Source organism: Rhipicephalus microplus, chromosome 9 (assembly GCF_043290135.1).
Source record: "Rhipicephalus microplus isolate Deutch F79 chromosome 9, USDA_Rmic, whole genome shotgun sequence".
Classification (NCBI taxonomy): Eukaryota; Metazoa; Arthropoda; class Arachnida; order Ixodida; family Ixodidae; genus Rhipicephalus; species Rhipicephalus microplus.
In genome coordinates, this window is record NC_134708.1 from 62771777 (window position 1) to 62794276 (window position 22500).

Here is a 22500-nt window from a genome sequence, read left to right on the forward strand (position 1 = left end):
TTTAACTGTATTTCTTCATCCGTGTTGCATTGGTGCTCTGTAATGTATTTCATGTCTACATATGTATGTATTTATGCATAAGAGTATGTGTATAATTATATCCATCTATATCAAGCATTTTTTGTTGTTAAATATATATGCTGTACTTGTAACAACACTATTGTATGATAACTCTTCTATGTAATGCATACTCAGACCCTTAGTGTATTTGAATAAAACAATTTAAATGGAAAAGCTCAAAGCTTTGGCCAGACGTGACCACACACACGTTAACTAACCACCACGGTCTTTGTACATGTTTGACGAAGAGAGCTTCGACAAGTCAGTGTGCGCGTACCATTGTCCACCACTCACCGAGTCACTTCTTAAGTCGCAGCCACTCCGCCACCATTAGCGAGCACTGTGCTCCCGCACCTGGAGTAGGCCAGGAACACAAATGCCAAGATTCGCTTGACCCGAATTTCTCGGATGGCGCAGGGTGCCTGAATTTATTATTTGACCCAGCACAAGATACGCAATCTAAGGCTACATACGCAAACATTCATGTGTAGATGTGCGCTCGAGCGTCAAAGCTCAACGGGTGCATAGGTGAAGCGCGATCGTCTCATTAAAACACCACCGCAAGCATGCACGTTTTTGCCTGACACTCAAATGACACCATCAACACAATAAACAAAAACGCTCAGAAGAAACATTTCCGTTGGAACTTGTACTTGCGAATGTCACCACTTAGTCTATTTACTAAAGGATGCTAAACTGCCGCTCCTTCAAGCCAAAGACGCTGTTCTTGCGTGAATGTCCCGAGTGCATTGTATACAGGTGCACACTCACTTCTGACCACGTTGTATGAAGTCGGACACCTCATGCTTCCGCGAATATTGAAGGTTAAGAAGTTCAAGACAGCTGTCGCGTATATTTTAGTCACACTTACAATGCTGGAGTTAACCACATGAGTCGCACTCACAATCCTAAGCGTGCCAAGATTGACTGTATTTCGTTTAACACAGCCTCTGTCGTCTTGCCGGTGAGCTGCTGCACCCTCTGAACAAGTGCAGCACTTGTGCGCACTTTCTTCAGAGCATCCGCGCCTTCCTTGTCGCTCCTGTGAGCGCCTGAGATCACGAACTCTGCTGCCTGGTTCTTGAGGAGAACGTTCCTCGCCAGTATCTCATCAACCTCTCTCAATTCCTCGGGTCCATCAGCCTCATCGGAAATCCAGAGCTCATTCAGGGTGTAGTTAGTCCCCAAACCACGTAGGATCGTTTCCACCTCGTTGGTCGAGATTTCAGTGGGAGTGTTACATAGTTCCACGAAGATCAGCGTGTTGTTCACTTCAAAGAGTTCCGAAAGGGACGCTGCAATTTCGGGCGTGACCCACTGCACGTCCATGAGGAGAACATTGATGGAACTGTTCTTCTTCAAGGCATCCAAGACGACGAGAAGCTGATGCTCTTCACCGACATTTATATGCTTGCGGCTCTCAACTCGCTGTAATGTTGTCGTATACCTCACTAAAGAAGCGATGCCTTCTGCAAGCTCGCTGAATGAGTCATCAAGGTCGACGGAAACGAAAGTAAGCCCTTCGAGCTTCTTCTGCACGCCCACGGCGAGGAAAAGCTCCCACATAATCTTTTTGTCGAACGAGGAGGTGATGCTGATGGACAGTTGTGGAGGGCATGCACCCTCTCGGATTAGCACATTTAGCTCCGGCAAAAGCTGTTCGGGCCAAACAATCTCAAGCCTTCCGAATACGTGGGCGTGCCATTTTTGTGCCAAAAGCCAGCACACTTTGTCCTTCTCCACGGTACACACGTAACTGAGGTTCACAAGCTGCAGCGTCAAGTTGGTTGCAAGCATCTCTGCGAAGACAACGAAGGTGTCTGAGGATAACTCCATCTCACGTAGGCGGAACATCTTTAGTGTGTCGTTTACTGCCAGGGCGTTGATGATAACTGCAGCCCCTTCGTCACCACCACAGGAGTTTCGCAAGATTAAGTTCCTCAGCGTCTTGTTCTGTCGGATGCAGTCTGCGACGTCTTTCGCGAATCTGGTCCCGGTGTTATGGCATCTCAACTCCAGCGTGTGCAGGCTTCTAATTCTAAATGCCTTGGAGAGTGTTGTTCCGATATTATTGTTCTCGCACTCTACAAAGACGCAAAGCTTTTTCAAACAAGGACATTCCTCAAGCCCCTCAAAAACAACTTTGAATGCAGCCACGGAAATCGACAGTACAGAAAGCTCTCTAACGGGGAGCCCTATGTTCAACATTCGCCGAAGCACTGGAGCGTCCGTATCCGAAATACTGGTATAACTGAGGTCAGCCCCGTGTTTCATAAACGTGCTTGTCTGCCAATGTATCTCTCGTCATATGCCTTCTAGTCCTAAACCCCTCTCGAAGAGCTTTTTGACTTCGTTTGCGTCGAACTGAGTAGAACCTGCACCGGCCATGTTGACGTCAGAGTAGTATTGTAACGTTGAACGCTGTGCCAACTTGCAGGAAATAATTGTACCGTCTTTGCTGTACTCGGGCAGTGAGAGAGGGGGATATTTATATGCCGTGATAATCCTCTTGTGGTCACTTTAAACCTTCAGCCGTGGGTTAGTTCTGGATATTATTGGCCATTTTTGTGGGCTTTGTGCGCAGTTATCGTGAACCAATGAGCGGAACAACTGGTGGGTCCTTCAGTCTGCAATGTCTAGGGTTTCAGTAACCGACGCTGCAGTTTAGAATAGACATCTTGGGAGTGGCCTACTTCAACAAGTTTCAGTGTCGATGAAGCCTAACAGAGAAAACAAAAAAACACAAAGAGAAACATTTGTAAATAAATATTTCTTTCAGAATGACAGAAAGTTCACTTAACTGGTCGGTATAAGGTAATAAAACACTCTGCCAATCCTTCTTAGAAATCAGCATCACACGTTGGTGAAACACGTGCTCAAAACTTGGATGAACAGCTACTGTAGATTGATAAGCGAGAGTTTGTACAATGGCTACTGATGTTTGTCGAAGATGGCACCGCTTGATGTGACGCGACGCACGACTTGTGGGGCCCATTGTGGGGCCCATAATAAGCTGTGATTGTTAACTGAGGGTGGGCGAGAAACAGCAAGGCCAGATTCATGGACCTATTTTTTTTATAAGGATTGCTGATACGAGCGTGTCTTAGACTAAAGCCCCCGCTTTATTAGAACTTTGACAATATTACACATTTTGGCAACGCACCGAATGCGACGGTTATAGCAAGAGCGTGTTGCAAAAGCTAATCGCGGAGGCAACAATTATTTTCCCTCAACTACTTCTAAATAATGACATTAGCTCGTGAAGCAAGGGTGGAATTTGTGGCAGTTGTGAAACATAAAAGGCGGATCGGTGTGTGCAGATTCATCTGGTGGAAGCTAGGACAGTGAGTTGAGCGCCCACCAGCTACCGCTGCTCTCCGTAAGGTCATGGGCTTAATCGCCGTCAACGGGAGTTTTTTTCGGTTTTTTTTTCATCTGGTCGGCTCATTTGGCGGACACATTTCCGTAACGTAAATACGTCACGACGCAATTCTACTAGGTCTGTGTAGGTGACCAGTGTAGCTGACGCATGTACCTTCCAGTCTTTGCTTTTTTGGGCATTATTAAAAAGCAAGCTGCTCCCCCGTCGTTCATCTAAAGTGCGGTTGAACAATGCTATTCCCGCACATCTACACAGCGTGTATATGCGTGGGAACGTAATGTGTGGGCCGAATCTACGCAGCTCGAAGATTGGAGTGACGTGGCGAAACTGTATCTCTCCATTGAAACTTTCTGCACCTAACACCGCAGTGCTCTTCTTTTGAACGATGACGAAGTGATTCTGGCGTAGAACGCTGCTTTCAGTAACTAATGTTTTCAAGTTTTTTGTGGCTTTGTTAAATTCACCGTTCCAGTGACTATCGCGATGGATGTGGATTCGCCTGGGCTTCCACCGCAACCATCGACGTCGTGTGCAGCTACTACGAGAAAGCGTGCGGGCCACCCGAGTGATGCCGAGAGCGAGGACACGCTTATTTACTCTACGGCCAGTGACGAAAGCTCCGACGAAGGTGACTTTGTGCCTGTGACAAGGCGTCAGCAAAAAAAAAGACTAGTGATGCCGTCTTCATCAACAAGTAAGAATTCTACGAAGAAGCGAGAGCCTACGATATACACAATTCGGTTGGTGCCGATCGATGCGGCTCATAGTCTCAACTGGCTCATTCGTCAAGCCACGTCTTGGTCTCTTGAGGAACTCGCCCAGGGACAGATCGCGGACCTGCGGATCAATGGCCGTAAGAATATCCTCGCCGTAGACGTCACTCAGCGAGCAAATTGGGAAGTGTTGAACAAGGTCAAGATGTTGGATAACATCTATGTTCGCACCCACATACCTCATGGCCGCGACTCTACTGCAGGCGTTATTTACGATGTCGACATTTCCATCAGCGAAAGTGACTTTGCTGCTCTAATCAAACCGATGTCTGCAGAAGTTACCATACTGCAAGCCCGTCGCCTTGCCAAATCACGCTGCTTGAAGCTTGTGTTAAAGGGTGACAGCCTTCCATCGCTAGTCAAGGTCGGCCATTTTCGACACACAGTGCGACCCTTCGTACCGAAGCCCCTTCAATGTCGGAAATGGTACAGATTTGGACATGTCAGTGCTGTTTGCACAAACCTTGCTGTGTGCTCGCTATGCTCAGAATCACATAGCGCAGACACTTCCCAGGCAGAACTTTAAAAATGTCGAAACTGGGATGCACCTCACGAAGCATCGTTGAAAGATTGCTCAAGCATGAAAAAGGAAATGCAAGTGTTGAGACAAGTGGTCCGGGATGGCTCAACTCACAGGAAAGCCGCTGCCAAAGTACGACGCCCGCGGTCTCGTCAATGGAGGCCCCTGAGGAGGCCCAGTGCCGAAGGAAGGACTGCACCTCACCAAATGATCGCCGGCATACCACTTCAAGCATCCAGACACGTTGAAGACAAATAATCCAAGCAAGACAAGAGCATTAGCGGCTCGCCTGAAGCATGACCGGTGCTGCCAACGATAGACCCGACATTTGAGCCACTGCATCGCTTGTCTACAATCACTTATTCCGGACGAGAATGCGGTGATAGTCGCAATAAGGAAATCGTTGCCATGGTAAAGGCCTTCATGAATACCATTCGTATGCTCCTCAGTATCGTTCACAGACCGGCTGTTAACAGTGCACTTCAGTTAGTGGATGCGCTGAAGCCGGTGCTGTCAAGTCTGGAAAGGCACCATGGCTCCTCCTCTGCAAGCCTTTCGTAAAGAAGTCAAATAAGCTTCGATTTTTCAGTGGAATGCTCGAATCCTCAAGCCCCGCATTTCTGATGTTCAATAATTTGTGTTTAAAAATCAGTTTGCAAATATTGTTATTTGTGAGCCATGGCTACACGATGCAATACGACTATCCAGGTACGAAGCCTTCAAGCCCGCTACCTGCAACGAACAGAGTAAAATCATTGTATATATCAGATGTGACCTTACCTATATCAAGCACTATGTAGGACCTCACGATGACAACCAGTATGTCTGCTTGACAGTAAAACGTAGACCTCAATTTCACGCTAATGGGTGCATATATATCGCCTTCAAGCCGTTTTGAGCCTGACAGACTACGTGCACTTTTAACAACCACACCTGGACCATGGATCATCACCGGAGCTTTCAACGCTCACCACCCACTATGGGGAAGTCAGAAGATAGACCATCGCGGAAGGCAAGTATTCTCCTTTGCTCTGGAGCAGCAGTTGCTTGAGTAAACGACGGAAGCCCAACGTTTCTACGGGGAATGGCATACAGCAGCTGCCTTGACTTGACACTTGTGTCACGAAGCCTGAATGGAACGCTTAAGTGGTTCGCAGACTCTAAAACTCATAGAAGCGACCACATACCAACCTATTTAAAGATCAAGGGCCTGGAAAAATCGCAAAACTACGACACTTCGACTCGCATTGACTGGACAAAGTTCAGGTCACTGACGGAAGAGAGGTGTCAAGAAAACGAAGCGCCTCCTCTTGACACCCTCGAGGATATGGTTAGATGTGCTGCTCAAGAAGCGACTTATCATATTGAACATAGTTCAAAATATTGACGACATCAAACGGAATTGTAACGGCTCAGAGCGATCCGTCATCGTGCAGAACGAAGATATAGGCGCACTAAGTCCATTCCCGAGTTGAGGAAGGCAAGCCACCTACAGAAAAAAATTTAGCGGCGAATCAATTCACTTCAGTTGTTTTGGTGGAAATCTCTGTGTGAATCGTTGGATCCACACAAGCCTTTGACAAAGACATGGAGGATTGTTCGTGGCCTACGAACATCAACACATCAACATCGCCCCTTCAATTGTCTGTCTCTCCACCAAGGCAGCAGCTAAATTGAAGTAGCGGAAAATTTCTGCATGAAATTTGCCGGTCAGGTGTCCGCGTGCACCAGGCGTCACCTAGAAAACGCCCCACTCTCCAGAGATTCAAGAATGAACACCTTTTTCTTTCTAGACAAACTCCAAGCGGCCTTCACGACATGCAAACGATCTTCATCGCCTGGCCCGGATGGGATCACGTACAAGGCTTTTTGCAACGTCGGTGAAGCAGCTCGACGGGCCCTTCTTTCCGTGTACAACGACTCGTAGAGCAGCAGATTTGTCCCTCATTCGAGGAAATCAAGCCGCCTCGTCCCTGTGCTTAAACCAGGTAAACCTCCTCTAGACTTGACCTTTTATCACCCCATCGCGCTTTCTAGCTGTTTCGGGAAGGTGACGGAGAGGATAATTTTGACTCGCCTAGAGTGGTACCTGGAGCACCACGAGGTATACCCTGATACTATGACGGGCTTTCGGCGTGGGCGGTTTGCAATTGATAACGTTATTGACCTGGTCTCGTCTGTGCAGCATCAAAAAAGACTGAAATGTTTATCTGCGGCGTTGTTCTTGGACGTGAAAGGTGTATACCATAATGTACCACTTAAAGCCATTCTAGATGTCATGAAAAATGTTGGATTAGGGGTTCGGGTTTACCAATGGATCGTCAGCTATTTGTAAGGCAGAAATTTTTTTGTACAGACGGAGAATGGCACAACAATGCATCATTGCATCCGTCGTGGTGTACCTCAAGGTGGTGTTCTTAGCCCCACATTTTTCAATCTAGCGCTCATCGGCCTGGTTGACGCACTTACAGAATGAGCCCATCTATCAATATGTTCAGATTACATCTGCATCTAGGCGTCAAGCGTAACACGCCTTCATTTGCGTGCCCGATTTCAGAGAGCGGCTACAGTAGTGACAAAGTACCTGGAAGAACGGGGACTAGAACTGTCTTCAGAGAAGTGCTCGCTTATAGTATTCACGGATAAGGCGATGAGCCTATATGTTATTAAAATCAACGGACACACGATCAACTAAGTGAAAACCCACCGATTCCTCGGAGTCATAGTTGATCGCGACCTCTCCTGGAGCCCTCACATCGGCCACATGAAAACGAAACTCACTATAATCACCCACGTGCTGAGGTCTCTTGCTGGAAAAACGTGGGGTGCATTGGTACGAGCAATACTTCAACTTTACACTGTTCTGTTCCTCGGTTATATGCGCTACCGGTTACCCGTGCTTCGCGTGATCCGAAGAGCAAACTTGCGCGTCCTCCAGTCGATCCAAGCCCAATCACTGCGATTATGCCTTGGTCTCTCGAGATGCGCGTCTACAGCAGCGACAGTCATCATTGCGCGTGATTATCCAGTCAACGCATACATCAGCGTAGACGCTTTGAGAATGTACCTGAGATATTTCGCTCGGCTTCCATCACATCAACTCGCCTCACTTCGAGCTTCTAGGCACCACTCAGCTTTCAGCGCATCTGTAGCTCATCATTGCGCAGTGCTTCCACTGCACTTCACGCATGCAGTACGGCCGCCGCTACCATTGTGGTGCCTACACCCACTCAAAGCTCTTTTTACAATTCCTGGCATCCAAAATAAGAAAACGTCGTCCCATATAGCCCTGAAACAGGCCACATTACTCTTACTGCAAGAGAAGCACAACGGACGCCTTCACATTTACACGGATGCCTCTGCGTCTTCAGTAAGCTCAGCAGGGGCGGTGGTTATTCCCGCGAGGCATATCGCAATTAAATTCATGACATCGCATTTGACGTCATCGACCGCTGAAGAACTCGCCGCCATACGTGCAGCTCTTGAATTTACAGTTGAAGAACCTTCGTGACATTGGTCTATCTTCTCGGACTCGAACTCAGCTCTTCAATGTCTTATGTCACCCTTTCGCCATGCACCTAATGAACAGTTATTAGCTGAAATAAGGCTTCTTCATCACCAAGCAATCGAGAATCAGCACAGCATAGTGTATCAGTGGATACCAGGTCATTGCAGTATATATGGCAATGACCGCACAGATGAGGCCACTAGATCTGCACCCGACGGTACCGCATGCACAGCCATCCCGTTCTCAAGAACCGACGCAGCTACAAGACTTCGTTCGCTTGCACGTGATCTCACACTGGTACAGTGGAACTCGACAGAATACACAAACGCGCTTCTGCATAACTTCGATGCCGATCTGCAGCTTCGTCTTCCCTCAGGGATATCTCGAGCTGAGGAGACTCTTCTATGCCGCCTGTGGCTTGGAGTGGCCTTCACGAACGCATACTCCTATTTCATAGGAATGGCAAGCTATTCTACATGCACTTACAGCAGCTGCGAAGAAACCATCGCGCACCTTCTATTTGAGTTCACCCATTTCAACGCGCAAAGAAAAGAACTGACTGCAGCTCTGGATAGACTGGATGATCGGCCTTTGTCCGAACAAAGAATTCAGGGTCATTGGCCGAGCCCAGAAGGCTTTGAAAGCTTTACTACGCTTTTTGTGGACAACTGGCCTCAGAGACAGACTTTAGTGTCTTATTCTTTTTGATGTTGCCTTTACTTCGTCGCTGTTTTTTGTAATTTCTCTCTCTCTCTTCAGAACATTTATTTTTACCATCTTTTATTCCCCTCACCCCTTTCCCCAGCACAGGGTAGCCAGCCAGTCTAAGAACGAGCTAACCTCCCTGTCCTACCGCTTAAATTTTCCTCCTCCTCCTCCTCCTCCTCCCCCTCCTTTGTTATCGGCCCACCTTTGACCAATCGACGCTCTGAAATGATGATGTCATCATATGACGCCACGATGGCACAAACATTTCGGCGAGTTGCCTTGTCATTATGGGTTTTTTTAGTGGACTTAACTGCTCACTAGGAAGAGTACACGTGGTTTTTTTTTCAAAAGACTGTGCCCCACGCTGAAAAGAAAATCCGATTGTGGCGCAAATGAGAAGATCGTTCATCACATCGGTAACAACAGGCAAGTTTTTGTCCCATAAACTAAGAATTACAGCTTTAGTGTGATGTTGAAAGTCGACAATAGATGGCCACAAGCGTCACTCAACTGCGATATGGCCAGTCTACTGATATAGAACACGGAATCCCGGTAGATTGACTCTTTGGCCTAAAAACAAATATGTATAACTTGAAATTTTATTTTACGAAGGCTTGAGGACGCTTTAGGTTCCGCCAGAAATTAATTTCTGTTTTTTTTTTTTCTCGCGTCTTCGAAAAGGCACCCGGTGGCGAAGCCGGCAGTGTGTTCGCTAGCAAACGGCGGAGATACGCGAGCACGGCGTCCCCCACCCCTCCTCATGAGAACAAGGAAGTGTGCGCGCACCGTAAACTACCACTATGGTACCTGTTTTATCAATAAAAAATTCCTAATGATGCCTGCGAAACCGCGTGCAGCTTCAGTTGTCGACTTTCACTAGTAGGGCAATTGTTATCGCCTCCACCGATAAGTGTTGTGGGCATTCATTCCACCGATAGAAGAGTGAGCGCAGGTCGAAGAATTCTGTTTGAAATACCTCTACACAATTTCCAGAGAAACCGATCTTTGGTTAGACACTTTAGTTGATGCGATTTTTATTGCGACCCAAAACTTAAAAGCAGTCAAGGATGGTAGACAGTTTCTTTGAAGGGCCAGTAAACAGGTACCAACTTTTTTCACACCCCAAAAACAAGCTCGCCAACTCGAAGAGTAGACCGCGTCGATCACACTCACTGAACGTTACAGCGCCGTGCAGGGCAGCCTCTCCATGTTGAAAAATAATAGCGCACCTGTTTTCTTCGCTTAACGAATCCTCCTACTACGCGCACAGTGACGATAGAGAGAGAAAGGAGAAACTTTATTGAAGTGTCCCTGCTGGGGTCAAAGGTGGCGGAGGGCCGGGAGATAGCTTAGCCTGTGTGGATAACTTTACGGACCACTGAGCTGTTCTATTGGTGCTTTGCTTAAACAATGCTTTGGTCCTGTGGTGATGCAGTTCCGGCCACGCCGTCTGCACTTTCCATTTTCCGTGCATCCCTCTGCCGTTTTGTAGAGTCCTAGACTACCGGAAGAAGCACAAAAGACTCCGAGATAACATGGCCTCCGAGATTGCAAGCCCACGGCGTGGTTTCCTGCCGCGTGCCCGCGATCTCGGAGGCCATGAAAATAAAGAGACGTCTCGCTACTTCACCGCTAGGAGAGATGAGCTCCTAGAACGGCGTTTTTTCTCCACGCCACTATGAAACGTGCTCATGTCAGGTATGACTTGTTGGACAGTGGACTGTGTGCCGATCACGCATCGCTGACGTCCTGTCACGTTGCTGAAGGGGGTGGAGTCACAATGACAAAATACGCATTTCCCTTCCCCGTCGCAGAGAAGGATGGCGAGGCCTCTCGAACATTTGAAACCCGCAATGTTCCGATTACATTGTAACGTCTTTATTATAGCGCCCATTCGCTAAATTTGGTGACATCATGTTCGCCGAGCAAAAGTGGGCATATTTTTTTTATAACAATTTTAGGACCTCCGGGTTGTGTAGTAGTTATTTTTAAAGAGCTACTAAACAACCCGGAGGTTCTAAACAAAATTTCACTTACGGGTTCAATTGCTGTGAGAATACGTGCACCATATACCGAAGCTCGAAGAGCGCTTATAGCTTAGAAGGTATTTTACATGAAGTTTGAAGATAACGTGTCGATTAGAGAGCTACGTGCCGTGCCTGCGACATTGACGTGAAGCTTATCTCAGCTGCCGCATTCACTAAGTTGGCTCCCGCAAGCGCAGTAACAGCGAAGAAGGCCGGAACGAGGGGAGAAGGGGATGGAGTGTAGAACGAAACATCAGCAAGCGTTTCTGTTTTCAGACAGAAACGTTTGTTGCTTTGTTCTAGAAGGTTTTCTTCGACTAAAGCTTTTCCCACATAATGCGCAGGGGTACTTTCTGAAGTGGATTGGACGCGGGGCTTTAAGAATAGTGGCGTTGGCCTCTCAAGCATGGATGAAATCAGGACGTCAATTCCGAAACAAATTTTTTTTGTTCCACAATGTAGCAATCTGAAGCTCAAAGTGGCCATGGGCCCTTCAAGAGGTGGTCAAACGAAGCTGTTCATTGTGTGTGCCGGCTTGATCGTTTTGATTGTTTCTTGTGTTTTCACGTCCATTGTTCAAGGTTGCGAAACGATGTTCCGAAAGCTTGATGAGCGGTAATCCTGGCCGAAGAGCGGAACAAGGCGAATCAACACGAACAAAAACGTGGGAAGATATCTGTAGCATTGACAGCAGAAAAAATGTTGTGCTTTGTCATGAGGGCAGAAGATACTGATGTGCGCAGGTTTTGCATGAAGATCCGCAGACTTCGCACGAAAAAAGATGGAGCCAAAACAGTGGGCGAACATAAAAAGTGGGGTTTACAACCCCCAATAACTGATTGATATCCGGGGTTTAACGTCCGAACTTAAGAACATATATGGTTATGAGAGACGCCATAGTAAAGGGCTCCAGAAATTTCGACCACCTAGCGTTCTTTCATCATCACCATAATAAGCCTGACTACGTCCACTGCAGGAGAAGGGCCTCTCCCATGTTCCGCCAGTTAACTCGGTCCTGTGCTTGTAGCTGCCAGTTTATACCCGCAAACTTCTTAATCTCATCTGCCACCTAACCTTCTGTCTCCCCCTAACCCGTTTGTCTTTTCTGGGAATCCAGTTAGTTACCCTTAATGACCAGCGGTTATCCTGTCTACGCGTTACATGCCCGGCCCATGTCCATTTATTCTTCTTGATTTCCACTATGATATCCTTAACCCCCGTTTGTTCCCTAATAAGCTCTGCCCTTTTTTATCTATTAAGGTTGCACTGCCATTTTTCTTTCGATTGCTCGCTGCGTCGTGCTCCATTTAGGATGAACCCTCTTTGTAAGTCTCCAGGTTTCTGCTCCTTAGCAAAGTACCGGCAATACGCAGCTTTTATATACCTTCCTCTTGAGGAATAGTAGCGATCTACCTGTCATGAATGGAGAGTGCTTGCCAAATGTGCTCCACCACATTCTTATTCTTTTAGTTGCTTCGATTTCGTGGTTCGGCTCCGCGATTATTACCTGCCCTAAATAGACATAATATTTTACAACTTGAAATGCACTATCACCTATCTTGAAGCACTGCTTTCTTCCAAGGTTGTTGTCCATTACTTTCGTTTTCTGCAGATAAATTTTAAAACCCACCTTTCTGCTCTCCTTGTCTAACTCCGTAATCATGAGTTGCGATTCGTCCCCCGAGTTACTTAGCAATGCATTGTCATCAGCGAAGCGGAGGTTACTAAGGTGTTCTCCATTAACACTTAACCTTAACTGTTCCCATTCCAGGCCTCTGAAAACCTCCTGTTAGCACATGGCAAATAGCATTGGGGGTTTTGATCCCGTGACCTACGGGTCAGCAGCCGTGTAACATATCCACTATAGACCACCGCGGCGGGGCAGGGGTTTACAATCTCAGCCAGCAAACGCAGTGTGCAGCCAATAAACCATCGATCTCGGCTTCAGAGCATGCAAGTTTTAGTTGGAGTTTTGATCGAAGCCCGAGAAGAACGATGGGGATACCCATTTTTCGGCGTCAGGATAAGAGGCGAGTGCTGCTTTCAGATGATGTAGTCTCGCTACGATCTGTTTCAACGAAGTATCATACGCAGTGGTCCGGATGCGCACACAACTCAGATATTATCTCACCGAGAGGCAAAATGCGTACTCAAACTCTCTCCCTTTATTAGTAGTCTCCACTGATGGCACGCCACAACGGCTAATCTAGGTAGACGGAAAAGTACACGATCAACTGTCCCATGGTCTTGAGCATTGCAGAGCTAGCCCATTAGGCATACCTGTATATACACGTAGGCAAATGAGTACATCCATGGCATGGTGGCAATGGTCTGACGATGTCCAAATAAATCGTGTCGAAACGTGCATCAGGGGGAAGGAATTTTCTCCATGACTTGATGCGCTGTTGTATCGTAAAACGCTGGCACATTGTGCAAGTGCGAACGCAGTCACTGTACAATATCAGCACGTATGCGTGGCCAGAATAGCACTCAGCGACTTTGTTGCATAGCTAGTACGCCTGGATGTCAGGTTAAGTGCAGGCGTGGCATCAAAAACCGCACGATGCTGATGTGCCAATGTTGAGCTCGTCGCAGTGTCCGCGCTGCTTCATGGAAGCTTATGTTCATCGTTCGGGTCACCAGTAACTGTATTTCTCTGTGTCATGCTTCAGAAAAACGCAGAGTCACTTAATCACACTTCTTGGCCATTGATGATGATGACGATAACTGTAACCTACTTGCTCAGGGGGATTGGCCGAGAATTTATTATGTGAATTTGTGAGATGATGATCATGAAATAAAAATTTATTTTTTCGAAACAGTGTTCGCGAGTTTGAGCTCGGGGTCACCTTAGGTGGGAAGGTACCTAATTTCAGGAATCCTCTGGCCGCAATCGCCTCCCGGGCCCTGGCGACATGTCTTCATTGGTCGTCTAGGTAACGTGCGGCAATCTTGGCCTCCCACAACTCGGCTAGGGGGTCAATACGTGCAGTCATTGCGGGCTTGGTATCGGCATCTTCGGGGTGACACGGGCACTAGAGTAGTACTTGGGCCAGTGTGTCTGGCACGCCGTATATCGGGCAGTGTTAGGCGTACGGCGTTGGGTAGACTCTATGCAGTAGGGCGCCGTGTGTATAGGTGTTAGCTTGAAGTCTCAGAAATGTTGTGGCCTCTTTTTTAGTCAGCTTGGGGTGAGGTGGCGAGTACACCCTGCGAACTAGACAATAGTGTTGTAGGATGACGTTCTATGTCGGTGGTACGGTCTCCACTTATTCTGGAGTGCTGGCTAACTGCGGGTCAAGCGAGGTGATGAGGAAGGTCCGGTTGACGTGACCGTGGGCCGCTGCGTGAGCCGCTTCATTTCCCTCGAGCCCCTCGTGCTCAGGCACCCATACCACGCAGCTGTAAGGAAACGGAGATCGACTCTTTTTCAGAATTATGAGAGCTTCGGTGGAGATTCGGCCTCGCGTGTAATAGCGGACAGCAGATTAGAAATCTGTAAAAACTACGAGTGCATCCTCATCAGTCCTAGTGGCAACGACGATCGATGCTTCCTCGGTAGACTCGGAGCTCCGCACCCGGAGGCTGGCGGATGCCAGCTCTTGTCCTTCTGCGTCGAACACACTTAAAGCGTAGGCGTTGTTGCCCGGGCATTTAGCCACGTTGACGTAGTGAGCGTCTGGATCGTTCTGGCGTCTTTTGCAGATGGTGTCGACTCAAGCGATTCACCTTTCCCGATGGTACTGGGGATGCATGTTACGCTGTGCTTCGGCGATGCTGAATAATTCTCGCAGATATGACGGCATCTTCTCGTTGCGGTCTGCCTCGCAGATGTAGCTCTCACTGTAGCCCAAGCGCTCAATGACCGATCTGCCCGTCGACGTAAGCATAAGCCTCTCGAGGTAGCTGGTCCATTGGGCTTCTACCAGCTGATTGATATGTGGTGTTTAACGTCCCAAAACCACCGTATGATTATGAAAGACGCCGTAGTAGAATGCTCCGGAAATTTCGACCACCTGGGGGTTCTTTAACGTGCACCCAAATCCGAGCACACGGGCCTACATTTCCGCTTCCATCGGAAATGCAGCAGCCGCAGCCGGGATTCGATCTCGCGACCTGGCAGTCAGCCGCCGAGTACCTTAGCCACTAGACCACCGCGGTGGGGCAGCTTCTACCAGCTCTTGCCAGGTGTTTTGTATATCCATTCTTAGGTGTCTGGTGGTCGATGCCATTGGAGGTAGCCCTATGGCGAGCACTTTGCGGATGAGCACATTCAGCTTGTCGACTTCAGATGTATTGAGAGCGAGGTACGGGGTTCCAAAGGTGATTCGGCTGGTTAGAAGAGCCTGCGCAATTCTCTGGGTATCGTTTTCCTTCAGGCCACTGCGTCGGTTTGCGACTCTCCTTACGAGGTGCGTGAGCTGGAAGACTGTGTTTAGAAGTGTAGGAAGCATGGCGGCCCCTGATCCGTCGTGGTGCAGGTGCAAGCCGAGCATGTGAAGTGACCTTCGGTATTTGGACCCCGTGAAGGATGATGCATGGGTCTGGCGCTTCGCGGCTAGGATGTCTTCCTCACGTGCGGCCCTTGAGTACCAGTACTTTCAATTTTTCAGGTGCACAATGGCTGTTCGCATATTTCGCAGTTAGGAATGCCTTCGTTGTCTGTGGTGACTGCGTCTTGTCCGCACTTGTAACAGAAGTCTTTTCTGGGCCTGGGACAGATGTCTTGTCGGTGCCCAATGGCACCACATTTGTGGCAGAACTGCACAGACTTTCGGTAGGGTGTGCAGCGGTATATTATCCACTTTGATAGGTGTAGTACGAGACGTGTGGGCGATAAAAAATGATGACGGTGGTGGAAGACTGACCAAGCATGCGAGAGCCAAGGACCATGTATCGTGAGTCGACTCTGAGGCCAGCTACAATTTCGGCACCGCTGGTTCCTGGGAGAAGTCCGTAGATGACACCTCTGCATACATCGCCGGGATGTCTCACGTGGGGGTTCACACTGAATAAAGTGCCGCCTAACTGGATGGTATTAATGCTATTCAGCTTGGTTGCGTGTTTTGTGTCGGCGGTACTAGCAATGATAATGTTTTCAATGCTCTGCACTTGAACTCGAACGTTGTCGTAGAAATCCTGTTGTGTGAGACCGCTTGATCGTCCGATAGCGTGCGTAATTGATGTTAGACTATTTTGATAAGTCGAGTGCGGCTTGTGGCCTGTAGAGGATTTTAAACTTGTCTGTAGGAAAAGGGGGCATCTTCAAGTTGCGTTGCTTTGAAGGTTTTTGCGTGGGCAGAAGCTCTTTTTCGGGCATCTCATTGGATGCTTGAATCAAGTTCGGTGCTCGTTTTTTCTGCGTCTGACTTGCAGCCATTCTATATGCTCCTTTCCTGTTGTTTTGCCACTGTTGACATCATACGTCCATGCCGATTTCTCCATGGGCGTGTCGGCGTTCACCTAAGTTTGCAGTGATGTTGGTTCTTCTTGTGGTCTTGTAGTAGCCATCAACTCGCTCTGAAAGCCTACGTGGCTGGTAGCAAGGGGCGTCTCCCTCTAGTCAGGTTTTCTGGTCGAGAGAGAAACGCGAAGCTCCTTCCCGGGTCCGCGCGTTCGTTCAGCGGGTGTACATGCAAAGCGAACCACAAGTGCGAGAAGCACTCACGCATCGGATGACGGCGTAAGGGTTAGCGGGGAGGAGCTTGGCGTCGAGATGTTAAGAGTTCGGCGTAGATAATCACTCACCACTTAGTGATAAGTGTCAGTTCTTTCCTTGCAACTTGGTGAATTGGCCAGTGCAGAAACCCAGAACTAACACAGCATTGAACCACAAAAACAAGCATAAAAAGCAGGAGACAATGTGAAGTGCAGCCGCACTCCATGGCCCCCTAGCGGAAAAACCAATTCATGAGACATTTTCAGTATTGAATACTGATGCGCAAAATAATAACTTACGCAACACAGAAAGAGTGCAATGATTGTTTTTCAACCGTTTACATCAGATAAAGCAGAATCCTCCTCCCCACCTTATTAGCTAATGTTCCAAGTTGTGTGCCAGAAGAAAAAAAGATCACCACAATGGTTATGTTTTAACATATGGTGACCGACGGCGTGCCTTAATAAAGAAATGCTTAAGAGATGTAACGTCTGCTTAACCAATGTGCATGTATAGTTATTTAAAGGATCATGAGATGGAGATAGCCACGTGCGGGCAATACGAGAGGTTCGCGGGGCCAATGTCGCGCGTGTGCCCTGTGTATAAGACCGATAACCATACTGCCCACGTTGGCCTTTATCTTTCGCTTACTATCTAAGGCCGGTGCCGTCAATTTCCATTAAGGGAGCGGCTCAATTCATGCTAGGACACTAGTGTGACCTGTTGAAGCACGCATAATAAAGTTATTTTCATCCATCACAGTTCATATATGTATATATACAACTCCCGCAGAGCCTTTCAATTTCCTCCACGGCGCTCTGCGAGTCATGTAAAGCTCCCGCCGACCATACACACACTGCATTCTTCAAGCACCACACTGCATAAGCAATAGAGTGTAAAGGAATAAGAGAGACATCATCCTTGCTGCGGGCCACCTGTTTTAGTTCTTATTCTGCTCTCGTTCTCCTCTTTCTTTAGCCGCGTATGCGCCCGTGCCCGAGTCCCAGTGGCGTTGTCATCTGCATATCTTTACACTCTACATCCACTCAACTGTCATCCACACCCCATCGAAGCTGCAGCTCGGGCGTCCGGCTACCTGCCCTTCTTCGGTGGTAGAACTCGTGAAGGACATTGCCATGATGGCCCATGCCCCATCGATGCCCTCTAGATTCATAACAGAAAGCCGCGCTGGCAGCCCCACAAAATACGTCGGAAGCAAGTACTCTTATTCGCCACTTGTCTCCTATGCGCCTGTGTCAGACGTCATTACATCGTTAAAAGAGGTCGAGACCACTCCTAATCTGGAACTATTGGAAGAGCAAATCACACATTAGCCATTGCAGTATAGACAAGCGCAAATGTTGGCTCCAGTCATGCTTCACCCGCCTCCAGTACTGGCACCCACCTTGAACCATCATTCCATTGCTGTGCTCGCCGACCCACTAGAGTACATGTTCACCGTCTACAGTGCAGCTCCACTGTGCAAGAAGGGAACAAGAACAAGCTTTTTTAAGGGGTGAATGAACCACTCGTTACGCCCTTCGCATTGTGCAATGACTGCTTGTTCTTTCGCTGTTGTAAAACGCTTTATAAATTGTATTAACGCGATTGCTTTCCCGACATCAAGCCTGCCTAAGGCAAGTTTAAAACAAGACACAAGCACCGGTGTACCTTAGTGGTAGAATACTGCGCTGGCGCTCAGCGTGCCCGTGTTCAAGCCCCACTGTGCCATTGGTGCTAGGCCATGCCTGCCTCAGGAAAGTTCGACAACAATTTACAAGCACCGGCGTAACTCAGTGTAATCAAATCAAAAGGCATTTCCTCGTCGTGGTCTTCACTGTTTATGGTGGGCCCGTATGGTGGGTTTTTATTGCGATCAGGATGCACGGCCTGCACGCATGTATTTCCTTGAATGTATGGCTGAACTGCAAAAAGCTCGGAAGATTGTACCTGAGTGGTTGTTGAGAGTAGAGCTCTTGGCAGCACTTAGTGAATTTTAGTGTGTGTCGGGCTGTTACTGCTTGTTTTTATTGTGCTTGTGGTTTGATGTACGCGCCTATGAACAGGCAATAAAGCGAAAAAAAAAACGGTCTAACTCAGTTGGAGATAACTGGGCTGGCACCCAGCAGACCCGGATTCAAGCCCCACTGAGTCATTGATGCAAGTTTTTATTTCTAATTTCGTGTGATGCTGTTACGGACACCGGCGGCCGCGGCGGCGGCGGCAGTGGCGGACAACAACTGCGCGTGACCAGAAAAGTGATCTAAAACTAAAAAGACACCCCTGCGGCGATACTGCCTGAAAGCAAGCAAAACCATATAACACAGTCATTTCCTGCGAACGAATTAACTACATCCTTCAACTGCGACAGTGATTTCAGTTAGAAGCGGGCGTGCAAAACAGCCATTATTGTTTATGTATACTACGTAAAGAATGACAACACGTAAAGCTGAATCTGAAAAATAGCATGCGTACGTAAATGCTATGGCCCTATTACATTGCGCATGCGCGTTGCAATAATTCCAATCCTGTAAGCATGCGATTCCTCTAAGCCAGCTAGGCTACATCTCTTACGACCGCGCAACCAAAGCGGCGGACGTATGCACCTGTCTTTAAAACAAGTCGGAACGCGCGAGTGATGACAGCAATATGTTAAGGTAAAAGGGCATCGCCGTGCCACCTGATGTAGTGAGGGCGCATACACGTCCCTTCGTTTACACATCCATATCCTTTGACTCGCTTGAAGCGGACTACGTGATTAGATGCAGCGTTTCGCGCTACTAGTGGCATTCTTCATTCAATCCGTGATGCGCTCAATTCGACGGGGACACGGCGGCGACGAAATGTGCATGGCTCGTTTAAGGACAGTATGTTTGAAGTGTATGCGAGCCGCATGCACTTCACCGCAGCAGAATCGAAAGTTTGGCTAGTTGGGTATACATGGTGTAACTGTGCTTTTGGCGCACCAAAAAACAAAAAAAAAACACAGAGGGACGCAGGACAAGCGCTTTCTCGCCACTAAAAGATTTATTAGAAAGAGAAAAATATATATTCAGGCAATCAATATCAACTTATGCGTGTGAAAGCAACGCCTGCGTGCTTGTTTGACTGTTCTCCAGCTGCTACGGTGGTATACGTTTTGCCTTCACACGCATTCGTTGATATTTATTGCCCACGTATATATTCTTTTTTCAATAAACCTTTTAATTGCGAAAAAGCGCTTGGCCTTTGTTCATTTGTGTTTTTTTCGTGCGCTAAAAGCACAGTTATACCACACACTTCACCATGCCCCCGTCTAGTTAAGCGGGTGAGGGATCGAAAAAAAAGGTGACGCACAAAGCTCAAAACGCTACGCGCAATCACTTGGTCCGCTGCAGGCGAGAAAAATGTGTGTGAAAATGAAAAGACGTGCATGCGCACTCACCACGTCAGATGGCGCGGCGTTGCAGTTTCTGTCATATTGCGGTCGCTATCACGTCCAGACTTATTCTGCAGACTGGTGTAGATGGGCCCGTTTTACTTTTTACAAAAAAAAACAAAAAGCAAAAGCAGGCATGCCAATTGCACAGTGAAACGGCCATTTACACAGATACAAATGTTGATTGATGATAAATATGTGGGGTTTAACGTCCCAAAACCACCATATGATTATGAGAGACGCCGTAGTGGAGGGCTCCGAAAATTTCAACCACTTGGGGTTCTTTAACGTGCACCCAAATCTGAGCACACGGGCCTACAACAGATACAAATGTCGTAAAGCAAAGCATAGCTAGTGTATAGCCCACAGCCTCCAATTGACGCTTCTTACGTGTAATCAAAGCATTCGTTGCATGCAATTATTTTTCATACACCTTGTTTCCATAGAAAAGTGGCAAACCACCGTAGGAAAACTGTGCATCGTCATGACCGAGGCGCCATATGTGCGATGATTAGAGCGTCGGGGTGCCCGTTAACATAGTTTGAACCATAAAGTTTCCTTAAATAGAATGGACTGTGGCGCTGTAATCGTTCAGCAACAATGGGAATTATGGGTATGGTATGCAATTGCTCATTTATTGCCACGGTTTGGTTTTGTTTCGAAGGAAAGAACAAACCGTTTTTTTTTACTTACTTCGTTACCCGATTTGAAGTGGTGAGTCTGAATGAGTGAGGTAGTGAAGCGTAAGTGCCGAACATTTGCCGATCGTTGTTTCGTGACAAAGCAGCTTCAAACCACGCGAAGCCTGAACGAACGTAAAGTACGAAGAATATAGGCAAATACATGTCACTCATAATACGCATGCTTGCTGAAGCGTCATTTGCTGCAGCTGCCACAGAAACTAGCGCCAGAGTTCCCTCTAGTGTATATTTAGGAAACTACGATTTGAACTAGTTGGAACGCCCAGGAGCATCATTTACCGGAGCTCGGCGCGTTCTTTCACCACGGGTCCACAAATCTTCCGTTGTATGGCGTGCAGTATGAATGACGAATCTTCAGTGCTGCCAACACGCGGGTCTTTCGATATGCGCAGACACCCCACGTGTGGACACGGCGTGAGCTGCAAATTCAATGTACATTTTCTTGTTTAACCCCTCCAGCCCTTCACTCGTTTTGGCCCCAAGATATCCTTCGCGGAAGGCTGTATCGAAACCCGTGCTGTATAGTATACCATCAACGAATGACTGAAGCACCAAGATTCCACGCTGTTGCATCTACCCGATCCACCGGTATTCACCTACCGCATGCGCAGAGAGTGTTGGAGGTTAACGGCGGCTAAGAGCAGGTCTCCAATTGGTTACCAGATTCCGGCTTTCGGTAGCTGCCGTGCGGTGGCGCCGCCGCAGCCGAAAAGTTGCAAATACGCCTACTCATGTGACCCAGGAACTATGAACTAAATTTGCGGATGGGTTTCCTCACCACAATAGTCGGCTGTTAACCTTACCCTTTCGTATCTTGAACAACTAAACGAAGTGTGCTATAGTTGACGAACGCATATGCATGGAAGCATGCAGTTAGCTTGGTGCATTCAACATTTCGTGGCCTTATCAATCCACGTTGCAACATACAAAATAAGAAAACATTCATTCAGCAGGTCCACGGCTGCAGTGCACATGTGTCTTGGTAATAACGTCGCACCTTTCTCGGTACCATAGGAACACGCCAATGAACCAGCTTACACATTGCGCTCAGATCCACCATATTCATTGACAATCTTAAATTAGCCTTCATTGGCGCAAAGGCATCCGTGGCCAATTCAATAAAACTGAACTTACCTTAGAGACCGAGGCAGTCGGCATAATTTTTTAAAACCAATGAGACTTATGGATAGCGAAGGTAGAAGCAATCTATATAATGTTACCCGACTCGTGACAAATCAAGGCTGGCGTAAAATTTAGCCTTTTACCACGTAGACTTCGTCCTGCATTATAAGTTACGGCTTGGGAACTCAAGTCGCCGCCTGATCAAACGGGTACAGCCCCATCCATGGATCCGCCTACCAAAGTCCATGCTGGAACAAGGGTATACCAAACATGGTGTCGAAGCATCACAGTGTAGTTGACGTTACGCACATGGTGTTGAATTTCCCCAAGTATGTTGACCCGTACCATATCGCCTGCCTACATGTCAAACAGTTCGGCAAAGTGACCTAATCATCGGCCGACGGTTCCCACAATGCGTCGAATCTGCCTTACATTGTTGTCCTATTTTCCTGTACCATAAGAAGTTGGCCATTACTTAGCGCTAAAAACGATGCCAAACACAATTTAAAAGCAGTGCCAAGTGTCACACTCACCTATCGCGTGCTTCTGGCAACAGTCACCGAGATTTCTCGGTACAACGAGGCTTCGAAGCCGCTATGTGGTGCACAAGCCACGAATGCGA

General features: G+C 47.8%; 1 protein-coding gene across 1 annotated transcript in view; it reads right to left on the minus strand.

Annotated features, from left to right (window-relative positions):
* Window positions 1-380: 380 nt before the first annotated feature.
* Window positions 381-22500, minus strand: part of LOC142771830 (uncharacterized) — a 22152-nt gene continuing 32 nt past the window's right edge. The window contains exons 1-2 of the mRNA XM_075873731.1: window positions 22412-22500; window positions 381-2780 (exon numbers count right to left, since the gene is read on the minus strand). The exon at window positions 22412-22500 is cut by the window's right edge and continues 32 nt beyond it. Coding sequence (XP_075729846.1) covers window positions 961-2334 — 1374 coding nt within the window. The 5' untranslated portion in view covers window positions 2335-2780; window positions 22412-22500 and the 3' untranslated portion in view covers window positions 381-960. The remainder of the gene's footprint in view (window positions 2781-22411) is intronic.